The 23557-nt window shown below is 39.5% G+C and overlaps 1 protein-coding gene across 5 annotated transcripts in view; it reads left to right on the top strand.

Annotated features, from left to right (window-relative positions):
* Positions 1-23557, top strand: part of UNC5D (unc-5 netrin receptor D) — a 512115-nt gene that overhangs the window by 414825 nt on the left and 73733 nt on the right. For 2 of the 5 annotated variants that reach the window (XM_033105081.1, XM_033105079.1), the window contains 2 exons: positions 3909-3941; positions 19355-19501. In XM_033105081.1, the coding sequence (XP_032960972.1) occupies positions 3909-3941; positions 19355-19501 (180 nt within the window). Of the gene's footprint in view, positions 1-3908; positions 3942-18579; positions 18595-19354; positions 19541-23557 lie in introns of all 5 variants that reach the window. The other 3 variants (XM_033105077.1, XM_033105078.1, XM_033105080.1) reach the window with 3 other exon arrangements.

Below are 23557 nucleotides of genomic sequence, written 5' to 3'. Positions count from 1 at the left end.
AAATACTATGGAGAGTAAACTAAAAACAGTCAACACCTAATTTGGGGGCGGGGAGTGAGAAAGGTTTCAAAAGATGATTCTTGAAGAAGGAAATAATAAAAATGAAAATATGGGACATGATGACTGGTTTATTGAAATTAAAAAAAAAATGGTAATCATTAACTATCATAACATATGTGAATTGTTGCCTGGGAGGGGAGTAGCAGTCTTGGCTTATTGTCTTGTGGGTAACTAGTCCACATTGAGTGGCTCTATGCCTGAATCTTAAAAAAAAAACAATGTAAACTCTGGTATCACACTTATCTGTGTAGTAGTCAAAACTCATAGGAGCCGATTTCACATAATCACTACCCACAGGTTTTGGGGCACACACCCTTGCCCAGTTTCTAGGTTGGAGATTGATCTTGTCTATTGACATGTACTATGTGCCCGCAGGCCTGCTCTCTTAGAGCCCCAGGATGTGGGTCCCACACAGCTGGCCACATTTGTTCTCTGGCAGAAAAAGAATAAGGCTGGGTATCGGTGAATGGGTGGTTTGGAAAGTAAGCTGTGGCTATAAATAGCTCCTAAGAACAATGGATAACGTGGAAATGCTTTGGGAGCCTCCCATATAACAAAGAAAGCAATAAATTAAAGAAAGGTGGAAAAGAAATGAATCACCATCAAAATTTATAAAGGTAGATTGCTCTCTGTCTCTTTCTCTTCACCCCATACATAAATACATACACACACACACACACACACGTGCAAAGCAATATTTGCATTATACTACTAAGATAAGAGCAGACTGAAGAGTAATATATAAAAGACAATTCCATGTCTTTTAGGTAAAAATGATCAATTACTGTTAATTTCATGTAGTTCCAGCTAATATATATGTACAAGCGTAGATGTGTGCACATAATCTTACACATATATAGTCATAAGGGGGAAAAACTTAGACTTGTGTATGTAAATTAAAGAACACATGACAATTTAAAACACTATTAAAATTTTAAAAATAACACGTCTGCTCTTTTGCTTATAAGTACACAAAGTAATAAGAATGAGTTTTAATTACTTATTATTAATATCCATTTACCCAGAAGGTATCTCAGTATATATCCGACCTTAGAAAACTGGATTTTCACAATCTGCAACTCAGCTACCACTGGCTCAAAATTACATTTCTCTGCCTGCAGGATACAAAAGAGATACTTCTAGGCCCATCTGGATCCTATAGCTATCCCAAAGCCTAACTGAAGTTCAGTACAGAGTCCCAGATTTGTTGACAGGAAGTGGTGGTGCCCTCAGTAATTATAAAAACAAACCCCAATTAATCAGGACCTCTTGGAGTGGGGCCCAGGCATGGGTATTTTTTTTAAAAAAAAAACTCCTCAGGTGATTCTAATGCACAGCCAGCTCTAAGAACCATGTCCCTAATGGATTAATTTACTAAAGGGTCATTTGAACATGGCCTTGGAGAGAGAAAATTAAAGCCGAGAGGATTTGGTTGACCAAGGCCAAGTGGATGCATGGCCCTGAGCCTTCTGAGGAAATGATTATGCAAACAGAATAAAAGAACATGTAGCATGGGGTAGGCAGTTCTTTTGCAAAAAATGGTGAGGTCAGAGGGCAGCCCTTTCTCACTCAAGCTTATGGTAGAACAGTCTCTGATCAGACATTTCAAGCTGAGAAAATGTGCAGTGATAGCAGCTTGCTGACATGATACTGGTAGTTCACAAAATACAACAGGACCCAATTTTGATGCTGATGCCAGGGGACTAAAGCTCTCTTGGCACCAGAGGCTTCCAGCCTCTTTTTGTGAGCAGATGCACGGGGACACAAGATAGGCTAGACCTCAGCATAATGGATGTCATGGTAGAGCAGCAGCCCTTTGAATAATTTGTACTCTGCTTTAGGAAATCATTTCAAATGGATATCAAATGGAATGCCATTGGTTGTTACTCTGATTTATAGTTGATGAAAGCCAGGAAGCCCATGGGGGTCTTCTGGTCCCTGCCCTGCTTTCTCCGCATGAGGAAACTAAAGCTTTGGATTGCCCTGGGTTTCATAAAACAGAGGCCAGGAATGGACACAAGTGTCTTAACTCCCTTTCAAACACCTCTGAAATTCACTAGAATTTCTGAGTTGGGATTGTGACTCGTCTCCAAGAGTCTTTTTTTTTTTTTTTTAACTCTGAACAAGTGATGATGATGATCCTGTTCATAACAAGTGCAAATTGTAGCATTAGTTATTAACTATCACGTATTGATGCTGAGTGTGTGTCAGCCGGTGCTGCATGCTTCACATTCATCATGTTTCATCCCCGGTACCCACCTTCAGGGACGGTACCGTTCCCGTTTTACTGAACATGACCATTCCAATTTCAACAAATTATCTTTTAGGAGGATTTTTCATTTAAAGAAAGATTTGTCAGAAATTACCTTTTGCAGATTAACTTTTCCCTTATAGTGAAAAAAAAAAATGGCCCATTTGTAAAAGTGTGATTTACATGTAATTTTTAACAGCTACTCCCTTAACAAATCAGATGGCAAAACATACAAAGAGTTGTACTTAAATCACACAAAGTTTTCTGTCAAAATCAGTATTTAGTGCAGGAGTTGTTTAGGGTAAGAGATATTCCGTGAAGGATTCCGAATACAGCTGCATCTGTCTGCCTGGGAGGGGTTATGGTGCAGTCAGTCAGAGAATATTTATGAAGTTCTCAAATGTTCACTGTACTAGATTTGATTCAGTTAAAAAAAAAAATCCAAAATGACAGTGTGTCATCCCGCTTGGCTCACCTTCAGGCAAACAGAAGAAGGGGACTGCACAAGGTGACCTTTCAAGGTCCTCCGACCCCAGTGTGATTCTGTGACCAGCTAGCAACAGCCTCAGTGCTAGTAGTCTGCCAGTGTTCTGCCTAAGCCCTAAGAGAGACTGATATAATAAGAGGGATGACTCACCATGCAGATCTTCTGGAACCTTGACCTGCTGTCTGAAGTGTAGGCTTCCCAGGTTTCTGCAGTGCGGCGTTGTGTTGTTGTGGGACGGACGGGGCCACGCAGCGGGAATGGGGAGTGAGGGGTTGTGGTATAAAACAAAGTCAGACACAGGCACCAAGTCTCAAAGTGATTTACAAGATTATTGCAAGATTATTTGGTGATAAGAGATGGGGCAGGAGAAGGCGAATGGAGAACGAGGGGAAGGATTAATAAAAACATCATACCTGAAGTCGGGATCCTGTGGCCCTGCTTAAGTAAAAGGCTGAATGTCTTCTCTTTATCTTCCTCATCTGACTGCTGCACTACTCAATACCATGATTACAAAAATGACACTTTTTCCATTAGGAGAGATTGTACATATTTTTACAGATAATAGAGATCTGAAACAACATAGTGTGATTTCTTAAAAGCAAACCTCCAATGTGCTCACAATACTGCACGAAAATGAATAAACCACATCGTTTGGAACTTTTATCCAGGCCATGATAACTACAGACCAATGTAGGATCCCTTTAAATATTTATTCACTAGTTCATTTTTCTATCATATATAGTGAAATAGCATCCCTTACCTGAGCTGTCTTCTGGCTGTTTATAAAAAGGGACAGGCTGCAAAGCTCACTGCTGTCATCATGCTGATAAGAATCTAGCAATTGCAACAGAGAGAAACTATTAAGCCTGAGGGAAAATTTAAAAAAAAAAAAAAAAAAAAGGATGAAGCAATCATCCTAGAAAAATATTGCCAAAGAGAAAAATAAAAAAAATTAAAATAAAAAGGAAAAATACGGATATCTTAATCCATAGTGTCTGCAAAAATAGAGAAAACATTTCATTGATAGAGGTAGACATAAAGTGATATAGGAAATATATCTGCTCCATGTAAATTTATTAAATGCAACTTTTTTCTCTCTCTTTCTTTTAGATAAAAAACCTCTTCATGAAATAAAACCCCAAAGTAAGTTATTTTTCCTCTTGTGAATATAATTTATTCTCATATTTGCTGCCTTGCTGTTGTATTTCTTAGGAGCCAAACAGAATTGAAGTTTGTACGAAATATCCAGGGCTTTCGGGGCTTCTGCTCATTGGGTTTGGAGTCACATATCAGAGGTTTAAATCAGAAAGAAATATGCACACCCCTCCCCTACCTTAGAATAAAAGTAAATCTTTCGTCTTGATTCTGCCTGCCTAGAAGTCCATTTCTCTGCAAATGTCATCTAGGATTCTTATCTCTGAGGCGATTTACAGCATTAAAATTAATAAATATCTGTCAGTACACACTTTCATGAAAGCAGCCTTGGGCAAAAGCCTGATTACACACCTCTCCACCTAGGAGGTGGGGGGCGGGGAGGGGGCTGAGAGGCGAACTGTGAAATCCATGGCAACTGGGTAAATTAGGAACCAGTACTCCACAGTGAAATTATCAGGAACTGAAAAATTGGGGGAGGGTTCTGCCGTGAACACTCTAAACACAGGCTGGCTTCCTGGACAGGCCTTTGCATTACCTCCATCTTATATATCCAGTAGATTTGGGAAGGAGCTCAGAATGAATGGTTGGCAGCTCGGTATTTGACCCTAAGATTCTCAGCCTTGGCTGAACTTGAGGGCCATCTGAAGGGCTTTTAAAAACCCCAATTCCCAGGTTGTACTTCAATCCAATGAAATCAGAAAGGGGGGGGTGTTAGAACCCAGGAATCCCTAGTTGTAAAATTACTCAGGTGATTCCAGTGTGCAGCTCGGCTTGAGAACCACTGTCTTAGAAAAATATTTCTCCAAAGGTGGATCAGCGACATATGCACCAGATTCTTTGGGTGTGGTGAGAGCTTGTTAAATACGCCCAACCTCAGTACAGAACAAATGAATTAGAGTCCCCGGTACGGAGACGAGCAGGCACCTGAGACTCTACATTGTAATATGTTCCCCAAATGGTTCTCAAGCACCCAGAAATATGTGAAGCATCCTAAGGAAACCCCGAGATCAAAGGGTGTCAGCAAGACTGCTCTTAGCAACAGGAGAGGGAAGCAACCATATGGCAGGTTTGGTTTGTAAAGCTTGTAGAAGGCATCTCCCATTTTGGTATTAAAAGGGGTGGCTTTTGATCTTTTAAATCCTAGGGCATTGAAATTCAAATAGCTTGGGAAAGTTAATAGCTTTTATTAGCCACCTTCTATGAAAGAATTAGGCCCTGTGAAGACAGACAGAAATAGGTACCTTAGGACAGTGGTGAGGAGACATAAGAGAAAGATCTGGTAAAGCTATTGTGTTCATACTTCATTATATTGCTTCAGGCAGGCTTGAGATATAAGATGTCATTACTTGCTGAGTTCTGAGAACTTTGCAGAACAACAAAACCAAACTTTCTTCTTTTCCATGCTGTCTGCTACCCATAAAGTAATTATCAATACTTAGGTAGTGGCCCTCTGACATCATGCATGCTTGATTTTGAACTCATAGGAAGACTGAAGGTGGGAAAACTTGGTTGTGTATGTGTGTGTTTCTGCGTCTGTGTATGTGCATGTTGAGGGATGGAGGAAAAAAAAAAAAAAAAACGGGTCAGTGAATATTGGGCTTGTGCCTGCGTCAGAACCTCAGGGTAACAGCTGGAGTAAGTGGACCCCCGGCTGCCTCCTGGTCATAGAGCTGATGCCATCTGCTGGTTCTGGTGTAGCACAGGCAAGGTCATGGGTATCCATGTGATGACCAATGTGAGAGTTATTTAGAAGTGCATGTGTGTTTTTTTAAAAATAAATTTCATGCTTAGCTTGTGAGTCCTGTGCCTTTCTAATTTGGTTACATCTGTACTTCCAGCCATAAACCCCACAGTAGCTATTTCTAGTCCTCAGGGACTCCTGAATTAGTTTTTGTTTGGGGTTCTTGCTCCTGAACACCATGCTTAATTGCTGGATACTGCCACTGAATCACTTAAACTGTTTTAATTTGTCATTTCCTAAAAATAAAACCTTAACAAAATCAATGTGATTGCAAAAGGCTCCCAGAGGAATCCAATCGGGGTTCTGTAAGATGCATGGTTAGGAATCATTATACAAATTCAGGCTGCAGTTGTTCAGTGAAAGAGGGGCTTAGTTTAAGACTACATGAATCATCACTGATGCAAAATCAAAGTCAATTATGAAGATAATTGAGAAACAACCTGTTCCTATATAGCTGTGCACATGATCCTCTGTGAGGTCTGACGGATAGAAAACTTCACTCAGAGCCTCGCACACCGTCCTCTGTGAGCAGGCGGGCCGAGGAGCCAGCTTGGAGTCGCGGGGAGGTGTAAAAAGAAAGTGAAGTCTTCAGATATCTGTTGGCAAATTATAATGACAAACTGGGGGAAATATGTGCAGTGCATAGCTCATGAAAGCACTTATTGTAAATGAGATAATTTAATCAATTATGTTTCCTAATGTACTAAACTGAATGTTTCATTTTCTGCTTCTGCACATCTTAAATTATCTTCAGGTGCTTTATGAGATTTAATCATAGTTAATAGAAACTTCATTACCATCAAATGTGCTTTCAATAAATGTTGTGTAACAATGTCAGGAGGTGCAGTAAAATATAGTAGGTTCTGAATGGCAAACACGCACCCCCAGAGTAAGACTGAAAAATGGTTGCGTTCAGACAATGAGATTCCTTGGAGGCTTCAGGATGTGGTTTTCTGAGAAGCTGTAAGCTGCTGAGGAGTGACTAGTTCAGCAAGTTCACCTGGGGGTGAAGATGATTTAGCTTCCCCTTTGAAAATAACTCTGAACCACATTCTCTCTTCATCTTCTTTCCACATAGCTGGTTTGTACTTAACAGAGACGCAAGCTAAATATGAATCTAATGAATAGTCCTAGAGTCAGTGGCCTCCAGGACTTCTCCAGTTGAATATCTCCCAATAATCTTAATCTCAACATTTTCAAAGTTGAGTGTATCCTTGGTTTTCCCTGTTCTTACTCCAGTCCTGCTCCCACCTTCTCTAGCTCAGTGAATTCTATTCCACTAACTCAGTTGTCTAGATCAGAAACGTGAGCAACCTCCTATACCCCTCTATAATTTCGCTCTCCATTCTCCTGCTCAATACCCAGTAAATCATTACAGTCTGACTGTTCTACTACCGAAGTAGATCTCAAGTTCATCAACTTCATTCCAATTTCATTCTACTCATATACATCCCTCCTTTCATTTGACAGCTGTTTATTGAGTGATTACCACATGCTAGGAAATGTTCTAGGTGGTGGAGAGTCAGCACTGCACAAGGCAGATACAGTTTCTGCTTCTACAAAGCTCACAATTTTAGTGAGGGGAGGTAGAAACAAAGAGAAAATATATAGTGTTGAATGCCATGGAGATAGTGATACATGTTGTGAAGAGAAACAAAGCAGGGTAAGGGGCTCAGGCAGGGTTGGAGGTAGTGCTGTTCTTTGTGTATAAAGTGTTCAGGGAAGGTTTTTGATTACAATTCCAAGTTATACTTAAGAAGAGAACTCAAGAAACATACATTCTGGATATCTAGGGGGAGGGTATTCCAGGCTAAGGGAACAGCAGGATGAAAAGGCAGTGAGTAGAAGTTTGTGTGGAGTGTCTGAGGAACAGCAAGGAGGTCAGGATATCTGGAGCAGAGAGGCAAAGGAAGGAGTCATCAGAGCTAAGATCAGAGATGTGGAGTGAGAGGGAAACGGCCAAGTGTAGCATAGGCCATTGTAATGACTTTGACCTTTACTCTGAGCGAGATGGAAAGTCATTGAGGGTTTTTTTCATACTGACATGATCTAATATTTTCAAGGATAAACTGTACCTGCTATGTTGAGTGTAAACATAACAGTGAATGAGAGCAGAAGCAAGGAGACCTACTACAATTATCTACTGTAATAATAATCTATTACAATAATCTAGACTATTATAGTACCTTGGTTCGAGATCATTTTGGCTTGAGCCAGATAGATAGCCTTAGAAATTGTAAAAACAGGTCATAGTCTGCATATCTTTTGAAGACAGAGTCAAACGGATTTGCTGATGGATTGGATATAGAGTATGAAAGATAGAAAGGTGCTATGGACGATTACAAAATGTTGGCTAAGCAACTACAAGGATGGAGTTGCCATTACTGATATGGGAAAAACTTGATATAGCGAATATAGAGGGAGAATCAAGGGTTCAGTGTTACAAATACTAAGCTTGAGACACCTATTAAACATCTAAATGGAGATGTTGAGTAGGCAGTTGAATATATGAGTCTGGAGGTCAGAGGAGAGTCCTGGCTAGTGATATAAATCTAGGGCCTGTCAGTGGCCAGATGATATTTAAAGACATTAGTTTGAATGAGATCACCGGATAATGAATATGAATAGAGGCAGGAAGAGATCTGAGAACTGAGCCCTGAAGGATATCAACATTTAGAAGTAGAAGAGGTCAGAAGTCACTGTAGAGGAGACAGCAAAGTAACAGCCAGAATAGTAAGAGAAAAACTAAATGATAAGAAAATGGTGACCCAGGAGAAAAGTATGAAAGTTCCGGCCATCTTCATTCCTAAGCAGGATTTCTAGTTTCCTCCCTGTCTTGCCCTACATCAATTTATCTGATCTTTTTAAAATAAAATTCTGGTGACATCACCTGCACATTTAAACCTCTTCGATAGCTCAGCATTATTTTTAATATAAAGTCCAAAGTACTTAATATGTTTATGATCTGGTCTCAACTTTGTTTTTTAAATCATGTCAGCTTTGCTCGATCATTTATTTATTAGGTGTTTTCTTCCCTATCCTCTTCCTATATTCTTCAGCCACACAAAGCTTCTTAGTTTTCTGAAAACCCTTTGGCATGTAATACTTACACATTCTGTTACTTCTGCTGAAAACTCTTTGCCTCAACCTAATCCTAAACCTGTTTAATTTAACTTTTTTTTTCAGATTTCAGCTTAGGGGTCACTTCTTCTGCAAGGACTTCACCACCACCCACCCACCCCAAGTTTGGATTAGTTACTCCTCTAACTTGCTCAGTATCAGACTATTTCCCCATTTCCATACCTTATTTCCATTGCCTTTATACTCACCTGGATTCCCTTTCTAAAAGACATAACCTCTGCCTTCTGGTAGATGGTATAGAGTCATTTATCCTTATGCCTGTAGCATTTACCATTGTGCCTACTGTGTATTAGATGTTCAATAAATATTTTGAGTTGTGGTCTTACATCTTCCTGCTAACTCCTCACTGAGCTTTTTATTGTTAAGGTGAAAATAATGACTCTCCTTCTATATATTCATTTTTACTCATTCATGTAGTAGATATTTATTGTACAATTATTCTATATAAATAGTCTTGTTCCAGTGAAACATGAAGGAGAAAATAAGAAATGCTTCTTCCTTACAACTTCAATACAAGGTAGTATGATAAGTGATTTGAAAAGGAAAAGAAATATTTTTTAATATTCATCTATTCTGTGCTAGGTATTAGGTTAAAACTCAAAATGTATGCTTCCCAGAATTATTTCCATCAAAGAATTGCCTGAATGTGCCCTTAAAGTCTGAAAACTAGGTATGCTCTTCTCCTCACTCACACACGTTCCATTCTGCATCTTTTCTCAGAATACACTGGCTTCATCTATAGTGGAGTAATGGGAATTCCTACCCTTTATGATCTTCACAGGGTAAGGAACTCCTCCGAAGATAAGACATCTACACTGACAACCTGGACATTCTTTTTCAGGCTGTGTAGACTTGAATAGCACCTCAAACCCATACAACTGCCTGAGACTTTGGGCCACACCTTTACATTTTCAACAGACTTCTTCTAGGTGCTTCTAAGTTAACATTAGGCTACTGGCATCGATGCTGATTTAGTGATCAGAGTGATCAAAAGCTTTAAAAAAAACATTTTTTCCTCTATTTTGCCCATCATTTTTCTTCATCTGTGGCTGATTATTTTCAATCACATAACTATAGCACTTTTCACAAATTCCGTGAGTTGGTTTGTCCTTCACAATCTTTCCTATTGTGAATCAATTCAACCCATATATATGTCCAACAGTTGTAATTTTCTTACCACTTTCAAGTTTTTATCATCAAATTTTTATCCCAGAATTAGTGTATGCCTTTTCTAGCTACTACGTTCAATGATAATTTTGACTCTGCCCTTAATGGACATAATGGGATTTTGTTCATTGATTACCTCAGAACTAAGCCCAGACACAATAAGAAAGTGATCGACCAGTATGTTCTTCAGCATCACATTAACACAAGTTACTTGTTAAAAATGTGAATTCACTGACCCCATCTCTCTACCTGTTAATATATTCAAAGTTTATAGAGTTTATATCTTTGATTTTTAGAATAGAAAATTAAATAGTTACTTTCTCAACAGCTGGAGTTCAAATCCTGTTCTTTTTTATCCTGTCCCCCATTTCAACTTGGTCTTCCTATCTGATGAGAAAAAGTACAGTTCTTTTGCTGTCCAAAGGCAGACTTACCACATAAAATAGAGGACCCCTACTTGAATTTGAATGTCAGATAAAAAATGCATTTTTAGCATAAGCATGTCCCAAATATTGCATGGGAAATACTTATACTAAAATTCATTGTTGATCTGAAATTCAGATTTAACTGTCATTTTTTTTATTTGTGAAATCTGGCAACTTTAGTTAAAAGAAGGAATAAAACATGTCTGAATAGTATGCACTATGAAGAAGTATTTTATAAATTAGATTACCTTTATTGCCAATCTTGGAAGAATGGTTAGAACTGAAATAGATATTAGAGGAGAGAACCTTACTGAGAGGTAAGAGGGGGAAAAAAACAACAACAAAAAAGTTCACTGAAGTCCAAGTTCTAGAAAAAAAATGAGTAATCAGACTTGGCCAGGATAGTGTCCACATGGATGAGAAGTAGGCAAAAGCAGTTGAAAAATGGGATGGGCAGAACATAAAGTTTCTTGGGTTGTAAGATAAATCCCTATTAGAGTGGACTCAGTGCATACTAGAAAGTCATTGAAAGGTATTGGAGTGGAAGTACAGAACTGTGTTTGGAAAGAGTAATCCACGTGTAAAATAGTTCAGGGATCAAAGACTGGGAGCATGGGTACCAGGTAAGAGGATACTGCAATGCCGATGTCAACCGGGGTCTCTCCTGTTGAAACGGAAATGTGAGAGGCACTGGAGATACAGTCAGTAAAGCATGTAAGCAGTTTGGAGGAAAACCCCTTACATGCTTTGGAAGCAGAATAAAAGATTACTTTCTATCTCAAGCCTGGTGACTGGTGGTGTCTTTACCAGAAAAAGAACTCAGAGAATAAAATATTTGAAAAGAATAATGAATTTGTAAATCAGATGACAAATTTGAGATGTTGGAACAACATGCAGATAGTTTGGTCCATCAAGCAGGACATAAATATGAGATGAGGTCTTCAGACTGAGATGAGGCAGGAGATCTTGATTTGAAACTGGTACCAAGGGAATGGTTAGTGTGTGAGTTGGGAACTGTTGATGTCTGAGTGATTATCCTATTAAATGAACACAGAGAAAGGAAAAGGGGCCAAGAACTGAACTTTGAACTTTAAATCCCGTTTGTAGAACTATGAGAATGAAAGGTAGCTACTAAACAATTAGAAAGGAGAAGGTAGGAGAATCAAATTTAAGGGGACTTTTCTTTTTTTTTTTCTTTCCAGAAGGAGGGTTGGCTATCGTTGTCTACTGTTGCAGAGCAGTGGTAAAGAATAAGTCAGAGAACATTGCTGTTGATGCAGCGGTTTAAAACAACTTTCAAGAGGGGACAGTGGTTTGAGCAAAAGATAGACTTTAAAGAGTAAGAGAACAATCAAATGATAGAGAAACAGTGGACTTGTCAAATTATCCCACACCCTGGCAATGGGCTAGGCAACTGTAAAAAGAAATGAAGTAGGTCTGTAAGTTCCGATAAGGGAAGAGCTACAAGACATTGTACATGGGAAAAAAAAAAAAAGGAGCAAGCAAAGTGTTATAAAGGAAGTATAATCTGGAGCCTTTAAGGTAAAGAAAAATAAAGGAAAACAAATGGAGGACATTTCCTTTTTTTTTTTTTTCCTGAATGTTCTCAAAGATACTATCCAGAGTAGTTACTTTTTGATAAAGGGTAGTTGAAGGATATGTTTTCTCGTTGTGAAGTGTAACTTTTTATACTTCCTAAGACATCTTCTCATCTCATATATCTATTCTATTTATTCTTTTACTTTAACAGGGACAAAGGTTAGCAGGTTCGGGAAATTATGGAACCTGTATTAAGAAATGTTTTACATTAAAAAAATGCTTCAAGTTATTTTAAACAAAGAGCTAAAATTCTGTGGACATAAAGAACACTACATCTTCGATTAGTTTAATTAGAGAGTAAGTTGGGGGAAGGACTTGAGAAGTGATGAGAGAGGCTGGACTATGTTTGTAGGCAGAGGGCAAGGCTCATCAGGTTTGAAGGAAAAGTTTGAAGATACAAGACCAAAAGGGAATTAGGAATGAGGCCAGGTCCCTGGGGAGGCAGGAGAGGGTGGGATCCAAGCTGGTCTGACACAGAAGAGGAGCGCCTCTTCAGGGAACAGAGAAAAGGAAAAATGTGTGAAGGAGCAGAGGAATTTTGAGTTGTAGGAGAGTAAACTCACATAAGAGGACCTCTATATTTTCAGCTGAAAGAGGGGCACGTAAGAAGTGGGGATCTTGAAGAAAGGAAACAAACTTCAGAGTAACTGTTTGGATGAAAACTGTTATTTGGTCATAGGACATGAATAAAATAATTATTCAACTGCAAAGAAGGCCCAGGTAAGGTTGCATAGCATCAGTTTCTTGATGATAGCTGCCAGTATGACTTGTAGCTTCCTCCGGCAGGGCGAGTTAACCTGTGTGCAGGCATATACAGAGCAGAGGGAAGAGGCAAGGGAGCCATATGGAGTAATGGTTAAACAGCTTGTGAGTGAAGACAGATGTGTGTTCAAACCCTGGCTTTGCCATTACCTAATTATGAAGCCTTGAGTAAATTTCGACCTTATCAGAACATGTCATATTTGTAGAAGAGGAAATACCGGGGTTGCCCAAAACATGTATACACTTGACTTGTATTCATCTTTTGTTACCGGTATATATTGAGTATGACCATTTTAATACAGTTTTTTTCCTTTCATAAAATGTGCATACATTTTTTGGCACCCTCTGTAAAATACCTACTTCAAATAGATTCGGTTGTGAGGATGAGAATGTGGTACATCTGTGGTTCTCAGAGAATTGAGCACAAGTTTAGTGCTCAATTATTGGGTGACTCTTGTCATCACGAGGGAGTCAGGTAGTGTGATCAGGACAGAAGTTAACTGCTGGCCTCATCCATGGATTCTCGAGCCAGACTGCCTGGGACTGAGTTCCAGCTCCACTTTTTACTAATCCTGAGGCTTTGAACAAGGCAGGTGCTTTTCTTGCCTCTGTTTACACATCTGAATGAGGACTTTTTACAAGGTTGTTGAAACATTAAAAAGAGTTAATAAGCGTAAAGTACCAGAACCCTGCCTGGATTATAGTAGGTGATATTTAAGAATTTGCTATTACTGTCATTAATTACACTAATAAAACAACAATCATCACAATAACAATAATGAGGTTTTTGCGGATGGGAGATTGGAAAAGAGGCCAAGATGTTGATTGGTGAAGGGCTTATGAGATTCCAAGCAATGCATATATAATTGGAATTGCTCACAATGGCTGACAACGTAAAAGCTATTTTCTCGTGTGTTAAAGGAAAAAATAAAATAAAATAAAAAATGTTGCTTCTCGCTGACAGCAATTATAAACAACTCTAACAATAACTTCTGTTAGTATCATATTTCAGCATGCAATTAAATCTTCTGGCACATAGCTCTGTGTCCCCAGCGCTCCTTGGGCGGGGGTGGAATAGGGGTGCAGGTTGCTGAGATGGCCGTTTCCAGGCCTTCTGTGGGGTTTAGCACTGTCGCTCGTTCTTTAGTTTTCCGTTTGTTTGCCTCTCTCACTCCCTCTTCGGGAATATTTATTGTGTGGATTCCTTGGTAATTCACTGACTCATATATACCAAGTTGTTTTGTTTTTCGTTTTTCTAAAATGGGAGCAATGGTCATTCTCCAATATCTACTAGGAGTAAAAAAGAATATCATATGTTTTGAAAGGCATTTGCTATTCTCCTTTATTAATTTTGGGTAGCTATAAAATAGATTCTAATCTAATGCATAGTTAAGCGCATAACATGGGAATTAGGTAGATTTCCATTAGCAAGTGGCATTAATATGTCTTTTAGATGGGAGTCATGTGAAGAGAGAAAGGCAAATTAAGTCAACAGGCCTTCTATTTAATCCTTTGGGGACACTGGATACTATAAATGACTAGGTATGATTATAATTCAAAAAGCCATCAAACTCGTTAATACCTATTCTTTGAACTATGAAGTTCAAAGGGGCTTTGAAAGGTCATTTAGCTTTTCTCACTAGCTTTGACCAAAAAATAAAATGTAGACTATTGTAAAGTCACGCTGTTTTTTAGAAACTTTCTGAAAGGAGACTTCACAATCTCTCTCAGAAATACAGTGCAGATTTTTAACAACCCTCATTGTGGAAAAGGTCATTTTAATATCTAACCAGAGTCCCAATTGCTGTAATAAAAGGCCATGTCCTCCTTTTCAGTCCTTGTTAGAGATGGCGCAAGAGTTGGTTACTAGCTTCATCATAAATGAAGGGTCACTGGGCACCTACTGTGGACTTATTCTCTTCACATAACAACCCTTTCTGCATTAAAGATCTCCACAGTCACTGTACAACTCTCTTTTCTCCAGTCCAAATGAACCCATAAATATTTCCTCCCAGGGTCCTAGTTTCCAACTCTTTGTTGAACATATTTGTCAGTACTTTCTGAATCATTTGGACTACAAGTGATTTCTCAGTCAGTTCTCAAAGGTTGTTTTGTTTTTTTTTTTTCTCTAACCTATAGATTATACACAACCCTTAATTCTACCACGTGTTGAGTCCTTCCAAGCTTTGCCTAAAGCTTTTGTGACTCTTGGATAGAGGAAAATAGGGATGAAGACACAGGGAAAACATCAATAAGACATTAATATGTATAGCTTTGTCTATGAAACAGAAAGTCAGACAAAAGTATCCTGTGCCCATGAAAAACAGAATAGCCTGGTCAGCCATGGGTATCAACACTTTTGTTTCAAATCACTTTGAACAAACAAACCAGCACCACATGTGTATGTGAGCGAGCAGACAGATATAAACATGTATGTGTGTACATGTAAAGGAAAAGAGAGTCCTTGTGTCAGGGGTTCTAAAATCAACCTCAGACTGTGATTTCTTTAATACTTCTCTTCCCACAGTTTGAAGTCAAACTAGCAATTAGTAAATAGTTGAACAGAATGATTTGCAAACTTCTATAGGAAATTATAGCACTATTTTGCTGTTAAATAGTTTAAAGCAGTTAGGAAGAACGCATTAGCATTCAGATAAAATTAACAATAAAAAGTATGATCCAAAATGTGCTCTAGAAACCATAAGTGACATAAGACTTTGGAAGACCATAGGTTGGCAGGATTGGCCAAACTGGCCAGGACAGTGACTTTCTTGGGGGAGGGGGACCTTCAGCTGACATCTGATAGATGGGTAGACAGAGATGGCTAGTGCCTAGATGTGTAACGGGGTTGGAGGAGATATATCACAATGACCTATCACTGTAATATGAAAGCTACACAGGGCCTTTCGCTAGCAGGAGTCCATTAGCAGGAAATTAATTATAATTGAATCTGGGGTATACGGCAGTACAGCAAAGAGAGGAAGAGCACAGGAATGGGCCTGGAGAAGCTCTCAGGCCCTGGGAAGTGCCTGTACCGTGTGGTCACATGGCTAGAGCAATTCCCCTGGGAAGAAGCAGTAGTGGCTTATGGTATCCTTCTGACAATAGCTGAGTGTGTGCCTGCGTGCATGCGTACACACATTCACACATGTATGCGATGATTCTGCAGTGACTCCCCTCCAAGTGCCCATGTGTTCACAGACACGTATACATCCAGCTTTCTCCCTTCTCCTATGAGACTAGTGGAAACTGTGGAACTACACCTCAGGTTTTTCTAGGGACAGCCCTGAACACATATGCAAAGTGAATCCATGATGTTTGTAAAAACACAGAAATCCTTACAGGGAAAACTACTCTACTTTCCTGGAAGGACATAGTTAGATGATGATGGGGTAGAGGGGGAAAACAGAGATAAAAGAATGAGGTGAAATAGAGAAGAAAAAAGAAGAGAAAGAAGCACTGTGATCCAACTGTAGAAGAATTTGAGCTCTGGAGAAGGATGTCTGGTTAAATCTCTTGAGATATATATATATACATGTTGCTTTGAGTACTTGTATCTACCTCTGTAACTGCACCTGGATGCCAAGATTTACTGCATTTGTACAAGAAACAACTAAGAATATGTACCATGTGTTAATTCATCCATACATCCTCATTTCCATTACACAGTTGGCTCTCAACAAATGTTGTTGAGTGAATGAAATTATTAGGTCTTGAACTTTCTAACTTTATCTTGTAAAATAAATACCACCTTGCGTATCTTTCTGTAGGAGTCCATTGACTTCTGGCTTTTAGATCAGACTGGTCTACCAAGTGCCAGGGTGAGCCTTTTAAGCATGCAGTGTTCCCCATACAGGTTTCCCCCTTCTTTCCACACTCTATCACCAAAGTCCTTCTACTCTTTTTTTTTATATAATTCTATAATTCAGTGTTTCATTCCCTTGACTTAATTCAAATAGATTCTGCAAACATTCCTGGGAGAGGAAACACAATGACCCATATAAAACCTCAGTGTCCATTTAAACCTCAACCTGAATGCATATTTAAAGTCCATTCCTGGGGCCAGCCCGGTGGCTCAGGCGGTTGGAGTGCTGTGCTCCTAACACTGAGGTCACTGGTTCGATTCCCACATGGGCCAGTGAGCTGCACCCTCCACAGCTAAGATTGTGAACAGCAGCTCTCCCTGGAGCTGGATTGCCGTGTGCCGCCGTGAGCAGCTGGCAGCCAGCGTGAGTGGCCGGCAGCCAACCGACTGCCTCAGCCAGCGGGGGAGTGCAAGGCTCATAATACCAGCATGGGCCAGGGAGTTGTGTCCTATACAACTAGACTGAGACACAACGGCTTGAACCAGAGTGGGGGAAGGGGGGCGTAAGAAGGGGGGGGAAATAGTCCATTCCTAAAAACAGGACTTATATCTGGAGGAAGGAGGAGAATTCTGGGTACCTGGTTACGTGGGTAGGAGGGGGTGAAAACAAAGATGAGAATTCAGAGAAGCAAAGACAGTTTGTTCCTGCTGCTCAGTTTTATCTCAGGATGTTCATGTCCAGCGATGTTCATTTTCAGCAGAAGTATTTTGCCCTGGTCATCCTCCTGGCTGCTGACCCTTCCTATTTTACTACCTAGGAAGCTAACAGTGTCTTTGTCTGCACTTTGCCAACTCAGCAACAGAGCAGCTGTAGTCAGTATACTGCCAGCCTGTTTCTCTGTATGTGCTCAGTTGCTGAGCAGGTGTGTTCTCCCCAGATACACCTTTTAAGAGCATAGTGCCATCAGTCATCAGTGCCCAAGGAACTGGAGGGAAGGGGAAGAAAAGACTAATTGGTTTCAATCCAAAGTTCTTTCGCTGCTCCTGGTACCCTGGCTGGCACTTTCTGTCAGGTTTTGTGTCCTCTCTCCTCTGAGCATAATTAATTATTCCCTCCAAGGAATTTGAGTACAGGGGGGGTGATAGCCTAAGTAGGACGATAGCTACCCTTCTCTTTGTGACATAGGCAGACATTTGAAGTTGGCGTCAACCATCGTGCCCATGTTTCTGGATGGTCAGAAAAGACGGTCACAGACGCTTCCATCTCTACCCCTCCTCCATTTGGGCCATCACAAATTGGAACCAAAGTTTAAATAATACCCTGTTTCTCAACACCTCCTAGGCTGTTGCGGTTATTAAAAGTGTCTGATAATCCTATGACCTTTTAGAACCTGACGATTATGCTGTCCCTTGTGAATTATTTTTGTATGTTTAATGCCTTATTGCTGAACTGGTTTTGCTTGATTTCCTTGTTCACATTTTCATTTGGTAACATCTTATTTTACAGTACACTAACTTTGTTGAAAATAAATTCACTTGTGTGGTTAGTATTTCTCATTTGATAGCATAAGTACCATGTTAGGGTACAGTGAATGCATAGTAAGTGCCATGCAATTACAAGGTAAATATACAATGGGTTTATTTTATCCTCTAAGCCCAACACAGGGTGACACAGTAATTACTTTTGGACCTATTAAGTGTACTGACCACAAAATCTGTAGGGAAATTAATTATGTAGTTAGCATTTGCCACCTTTCATTTCCACACCCTTCCCAAGATTATACCTCTTTTAGGATTATGTAGTATTGGATAAATCTCATTCTGAATAAATCTCATTATGAATCTTTTCAGGAATGAACCACACCCAATGTGCATCCAGCAAAAGAGTTGGAAAATGGCTACAACTTATCTTGGGGGATGGGAAGACACGCACATTTTAAATTCAAACTAACGCTTTTATTTTTGCTTTGCCCATGCATTCAATAGGATGGAGTAGGAGAGGTATGGGAGAAAACAGCATGTGCCCTCTTAGAGACCAGTCCTCTTCCACCAAAAAGTATTAGACTCTAGCATTTCATTGGTGCTAGAAAACATGTACCATGGACATAAGAGTACCTAGGACCAAGACTTTTTCATAGCTCACAACAGAAAGTCTCTCATAATGATTGTATATTCCCTAAAGCAATGTTGTCAATGTTCTCTTAAACTGAATGATGTGTGCCAAAGCTAAAAGTCATAATTGTGAGCGCTGGTCTTTTCTCTCTTGACTCATAGACCATGTGTTATCTTCTCACCCTAGACCGTTCTCTGTGAATGCATGTGCCTCAGGTCATATAAAAGCAGAGCCGTTCACCCATATTTTGTCATTGTATGTGGGTCTCATATCTTTTCTCAAATAAAAATAAAATACAAAAAACACTTGTCAGGTAAATTTGACTTCCTAAAACAAGTAAATTAAGAAGTTGCCTGTTTTTACTTGAAAAATATTATGTTTCTTGCAAAATTGATGTTCTTCAAGATTCTATTACATGGTAAGCTACCTTAATGCAGTTAAGATATTTGACTAGCATCCTTTTGATTTATACAAGGTATTTTAGAATCTGCTTATTGTGTTAAAGAGTTTAACTTGTGGCTAGCTGCATATGTCATTTTCTCTGAGCATTAGCTCCAAACTCCCAATAGCATTTCATTTTGTATCCTGGGGTGGCTTTTTGTCTCTGTGCCCATGTTGGCCATTTAGGATTTCTCTTGTGTCTTTCAGGCATTGAGAATGCCAGCGACATTGCTTTGTACTCGGGTTTGGGCGCTGCAGTCGTGGCCGTTGCAGTTCTGGTCATTGGCATCACCCTTTATAGACGGAGCCAGAGTGACTATGGCGTGGACGTCATTGACTCTTCTGCATTGACAGGTGGCTTCCAGACCTTCAACTTCAAAACAGTCCGTCAAGGTCAGCGGCGTAGGTCCCCCTAACACCTCGTCTTCAGGACCACAGACTATACTCACACAGGATCCCCATACTCTTTGGCTCTGTGTGAACGTAGCTCTTGGCACTGGGAGCCGCTACCAAATTGTCTTCACACATTAGGAAACTTGGCTCGATAGAGTAATCTGCCTATGTGCTTGGCTACTTGAGGACAAATGGCTCTCAATTTACCATTAGCAACATTTTAAGCAAGGCAATTTCTATTTTTTATATTAATCTCAGATTATCCAAATTTCTATTTTAACAAGCTGCTTTGAGGATGTATATTTAGTTAACTAAAATACTGATTTTTAAAGGCTGAGGACCAACTACTACCATACCATAACCTCCCAGGCATATTTATTACACTGTTTACTAGGTTTACTATTTTTGTACTTCTGTTTTAAATAACTAAAAGGACTTTAGAGGATATATGATGGGTCAGTTAGCCAGGGAAAAAATGAAATTCCCAGCCTAAATAATTTTCAGCTGTTGCCAAGTCAGGCAATCTTTTGTTGTGGGGGAAGGTAAATTTATCATATCAAACTATAGCAATACTCATTTTTAAAACAGAGTCATTTAATTATCTTACATGAACCAAATTTATTTTTGATTGCAAGATAGGGATGAGACATACACAGCTTTTATTTTAGGAAAAAAATGAAACTTCCTTCAGCGAATGAAGATTTTTACTTTGACCCTCATTGTCAATACTTTCACCTTTATTTCTTCTTATTGTGTGTCAATAATGCTTGTACCACAGGACTAGAAGAAGTTTTAACATCTAGGCAGTGACTGAGTAGAGACCAAGTTCTGAAGTGGAAACCTAAGCATGCTAGAAATTGGGAAATGGCCAGGAGAGAAAAAATGCTTTACCACTTGCCATTCACTTCTGAGAACCAAAGTTTTAGGTCTGAATCTGAATCTGCTTGGCTTAATATAACGTTTAGTTTATATGATTTAATTAGAAATACATTTAATGAACAACTGATATTTATACTGCATAAGGAACTAGAAATAGAGAATTCCAGTCAAGATGACAGAGGAGGTAATCACTGTGCTCGCTTCTTCCAACGACATCAAAATTAGAACAAAGCTATAGAACAACCCTCAACCATCACTGAGAACCACCCTCAGACTAGTTGAACATAAGTTCTACAACTGTGGACATAAGGAAGAAGCCATATAGAGATTGGTAGGTGGGGCAGAGATAAAGAATAGGCAGGTCCCACACCTATGGTTAAGAAATGGGAGGGATATCTTGGCTATGGACATCCCCCTGAGGAGCGAGGAGTCCCAGCCCCACACCCGGCTCCCCAGCCCAGAGCTCCACTGTTGGGAGGAGAAGTCCCATAACATCTGGCTGTGAAAACCAGCAGGATTGTGCCTGAGACAGAGGACTGCTGGAGACCTAGGGGATGCAGTTCTCAAAGGGACCGTGCACAGACTCACTCATTCACCAACTCACTGACTCTGAGCTCCAGTGCAGGGACAGCAGCTCAAAAAGCACCCGGAACATACACGTAGGAGGTGAATTCACTGCCTTCAAGACAAGGAAGGTCTAGAGAGACAGGGATAAGAGTACCTCTTTCAGGGGACAGAAGTGCTGGCAGATGCCATTGTTCCTCTGGTGAGCCCTCACCCAACCAGCCAACAAACACAGGCAACAGCTAAATCTGAGCTCTCTATTAATGTGGCTAACACCATTGTCCTGCCCTGCTGACTTTTTGAGGTTCCACCCCAGCCAGCTCACTTGCTGAGCCCAAGCCATTTCCAGCAGCTTTTCCACATAAGCAGCTTGCCTTGGCTCAGCTGCAGACTTTCCTAAAATCTCTTAAAGGTCCACAAATGCCAAACAAGCAGCAACTGGCCTAAACATGCCCAATACATCTTGATAAGCAGTCCCAAACCCGGTACTAGTGGAAGCTGGCTTCAGTTCATGGCCTAGACTGTCCCAGGTGCCTCAAAACATAGCATAGGCAGCAACTAAACATAGACCACTTTGTAGCTCCTACCAGGTAGACCCAGGCTGGATATAGGCAGCAGCTGACCTTGGCCTGCACCAGAGCCCCTCCCAAGAGGCCCCAAACCCAATGGTGAGCTTCAGACCACGCCAGATCACCACCCAACCAGCTGAACAAACAACACACCCAAAAGGCAGACTCAGCATGCAGCAGAACCAAACTGAATTGATCCCACAACATGGGGTCAACCCTTGCACAACAACTTGTCCACTGTAGTCATGGCCATTCCTCACATTGAGTAATCTGCTGGGTCAATTAACCCACTGATGTGCCAATTAACCCCCTGATCTGCCAGTAACAATCAAGGCTCAACTACAAAAGGAGGGCACTCACAACCCACATTAAGGGATACCCCTGTAGTATCTGGCTCAGGTGACCAAGGAGACTATGCCAATGGGCCCAACAGTACACCTACTACAGAAGGCCACCCTGCCAACACTGGAAGACCTAACAGACTTACCTAATACACAGAAACAAACACAGGGAATCATCCAAAATGAGAAGTCAAAGAAACATGTCCCAAATGAAAGAACAGGATCAACTCCAGAAAAAGAAAAAAATGAATTGAAGACAAGCAATCTACCAGATACAGAGTTCAAAACACTAGTTATGAGGATGTTCAATGACCTTAGGGGTAGAATACATGAACTCACTAAGAACCTCAACAAAGAGAAAAACATATAAATTATATATATATATATATATATATATATATATATATATATATATATATATATATATATTTAGAAAAGAGAAAAAAGATATATATATATTAATACCGAATATATATATTAATACATTTTATATATATATATATATATATATATATATATATATATATATATATATATAAAGTCAGAAATGAATACAATAACTCAGGTGAAGAACACTTTAAAGGACTAGATTAAGCAGACTAGATTAAGCAAGAGAATCAAATCAGCGATTTGGAAGACAAGGTAGTTGAAAACACCCAATTGGAACAGCAAAAAGAAAACAGAATTTTAAAACTGAGGATACTTTAAGGGACCTCTGGGACAACATCACATATACCAACATTTGCATCATAGGGGTACCAGAAGGAGGAGAAAGAGAGCAAGGGATTGAAAACCTATTTGAAGAAATAATGACAGAAAATTTCTCTAACTTGTTGAAGGAAATAGATATACACATCCAGGATGCACAGAAAGTTCCAAACAAGATGATCCAAAGAGGCCCACACCAAGACATCATAATTAAAATGCCAAAGGTTAAAGACAAAGACAGCATCTTAAAAGCAGCCAGAGAAAACCAGTTAGTTACTTACAACGAAGCTCCTATTAGATTGTCAGCTGATTTCTCAACAGAAACTCTGCAATCCAGAAGAGATTGACATGAAATATTCAAAGTGATGAAAAGCAGAGCCCTATAACCAAGATGCCTCTACCAAGCAAGGTTATCATCTAGCATCAAAGGAGAGATAATGAGTTTCCCAGTAAAGAACAAATTAAAGGAGTTCATCACCACCAAACCAGTATTACAACAGATGTTACAAGGATTTCTTTAAGGAGAAATCAAAACTATGAATAAGAAATTACAGGACAGAAAGAAATTCTCACTCACAAAAGCAAATACTAAAAGCAGTTAATCAACAAGCTATAATGGTACTACTAGGGTTAAAAGACACAAGTAATAGATCATGTATATTACAACAATAAATTAAGGGTTATACAGAAACACATGCACACAAGAGAAGTAAGAAATAATGATACAAACAAACACGGAGGGGGTGGGTGAAAATTGTAGTGATTTTAGAATGTTTGAACTTAAGTGACCATAGACTTAAAATAGACTGCTATAAATATAGCATGGTATATATACAGAATATATTAACCAAAAATCTATAAGAGATATACACAAAATTAAATAAAAAGGAATTCACACACAACATAGAAAATCATCAACCTACAAAAGAAGAGAGCAAGAGAGTAAAGAACAAAGA

Source organism: Rhinolophus ferrumequinum, chromosome 4 (genome assembly GCF_004115265.2).
Source record: "Rhinolophus ferrumequinum isolate MPI-CBG mRhiFer1 chromosome 4, mRhiFer1_v1.p, whole genome shotgun sequence".
Lineage (NCBI taxonomy): Eukaryota > Metazoa > Chordata > Mammalia > Chiroptera > Rhinolophidae > Rhinolophus > Rhinolophus ferrumequinum.
The sequence above is the reverse complement of the archived record's forward strand: the minus strand, read 5'-3'. Positions and strand labels throughout refer to the sequence as shown.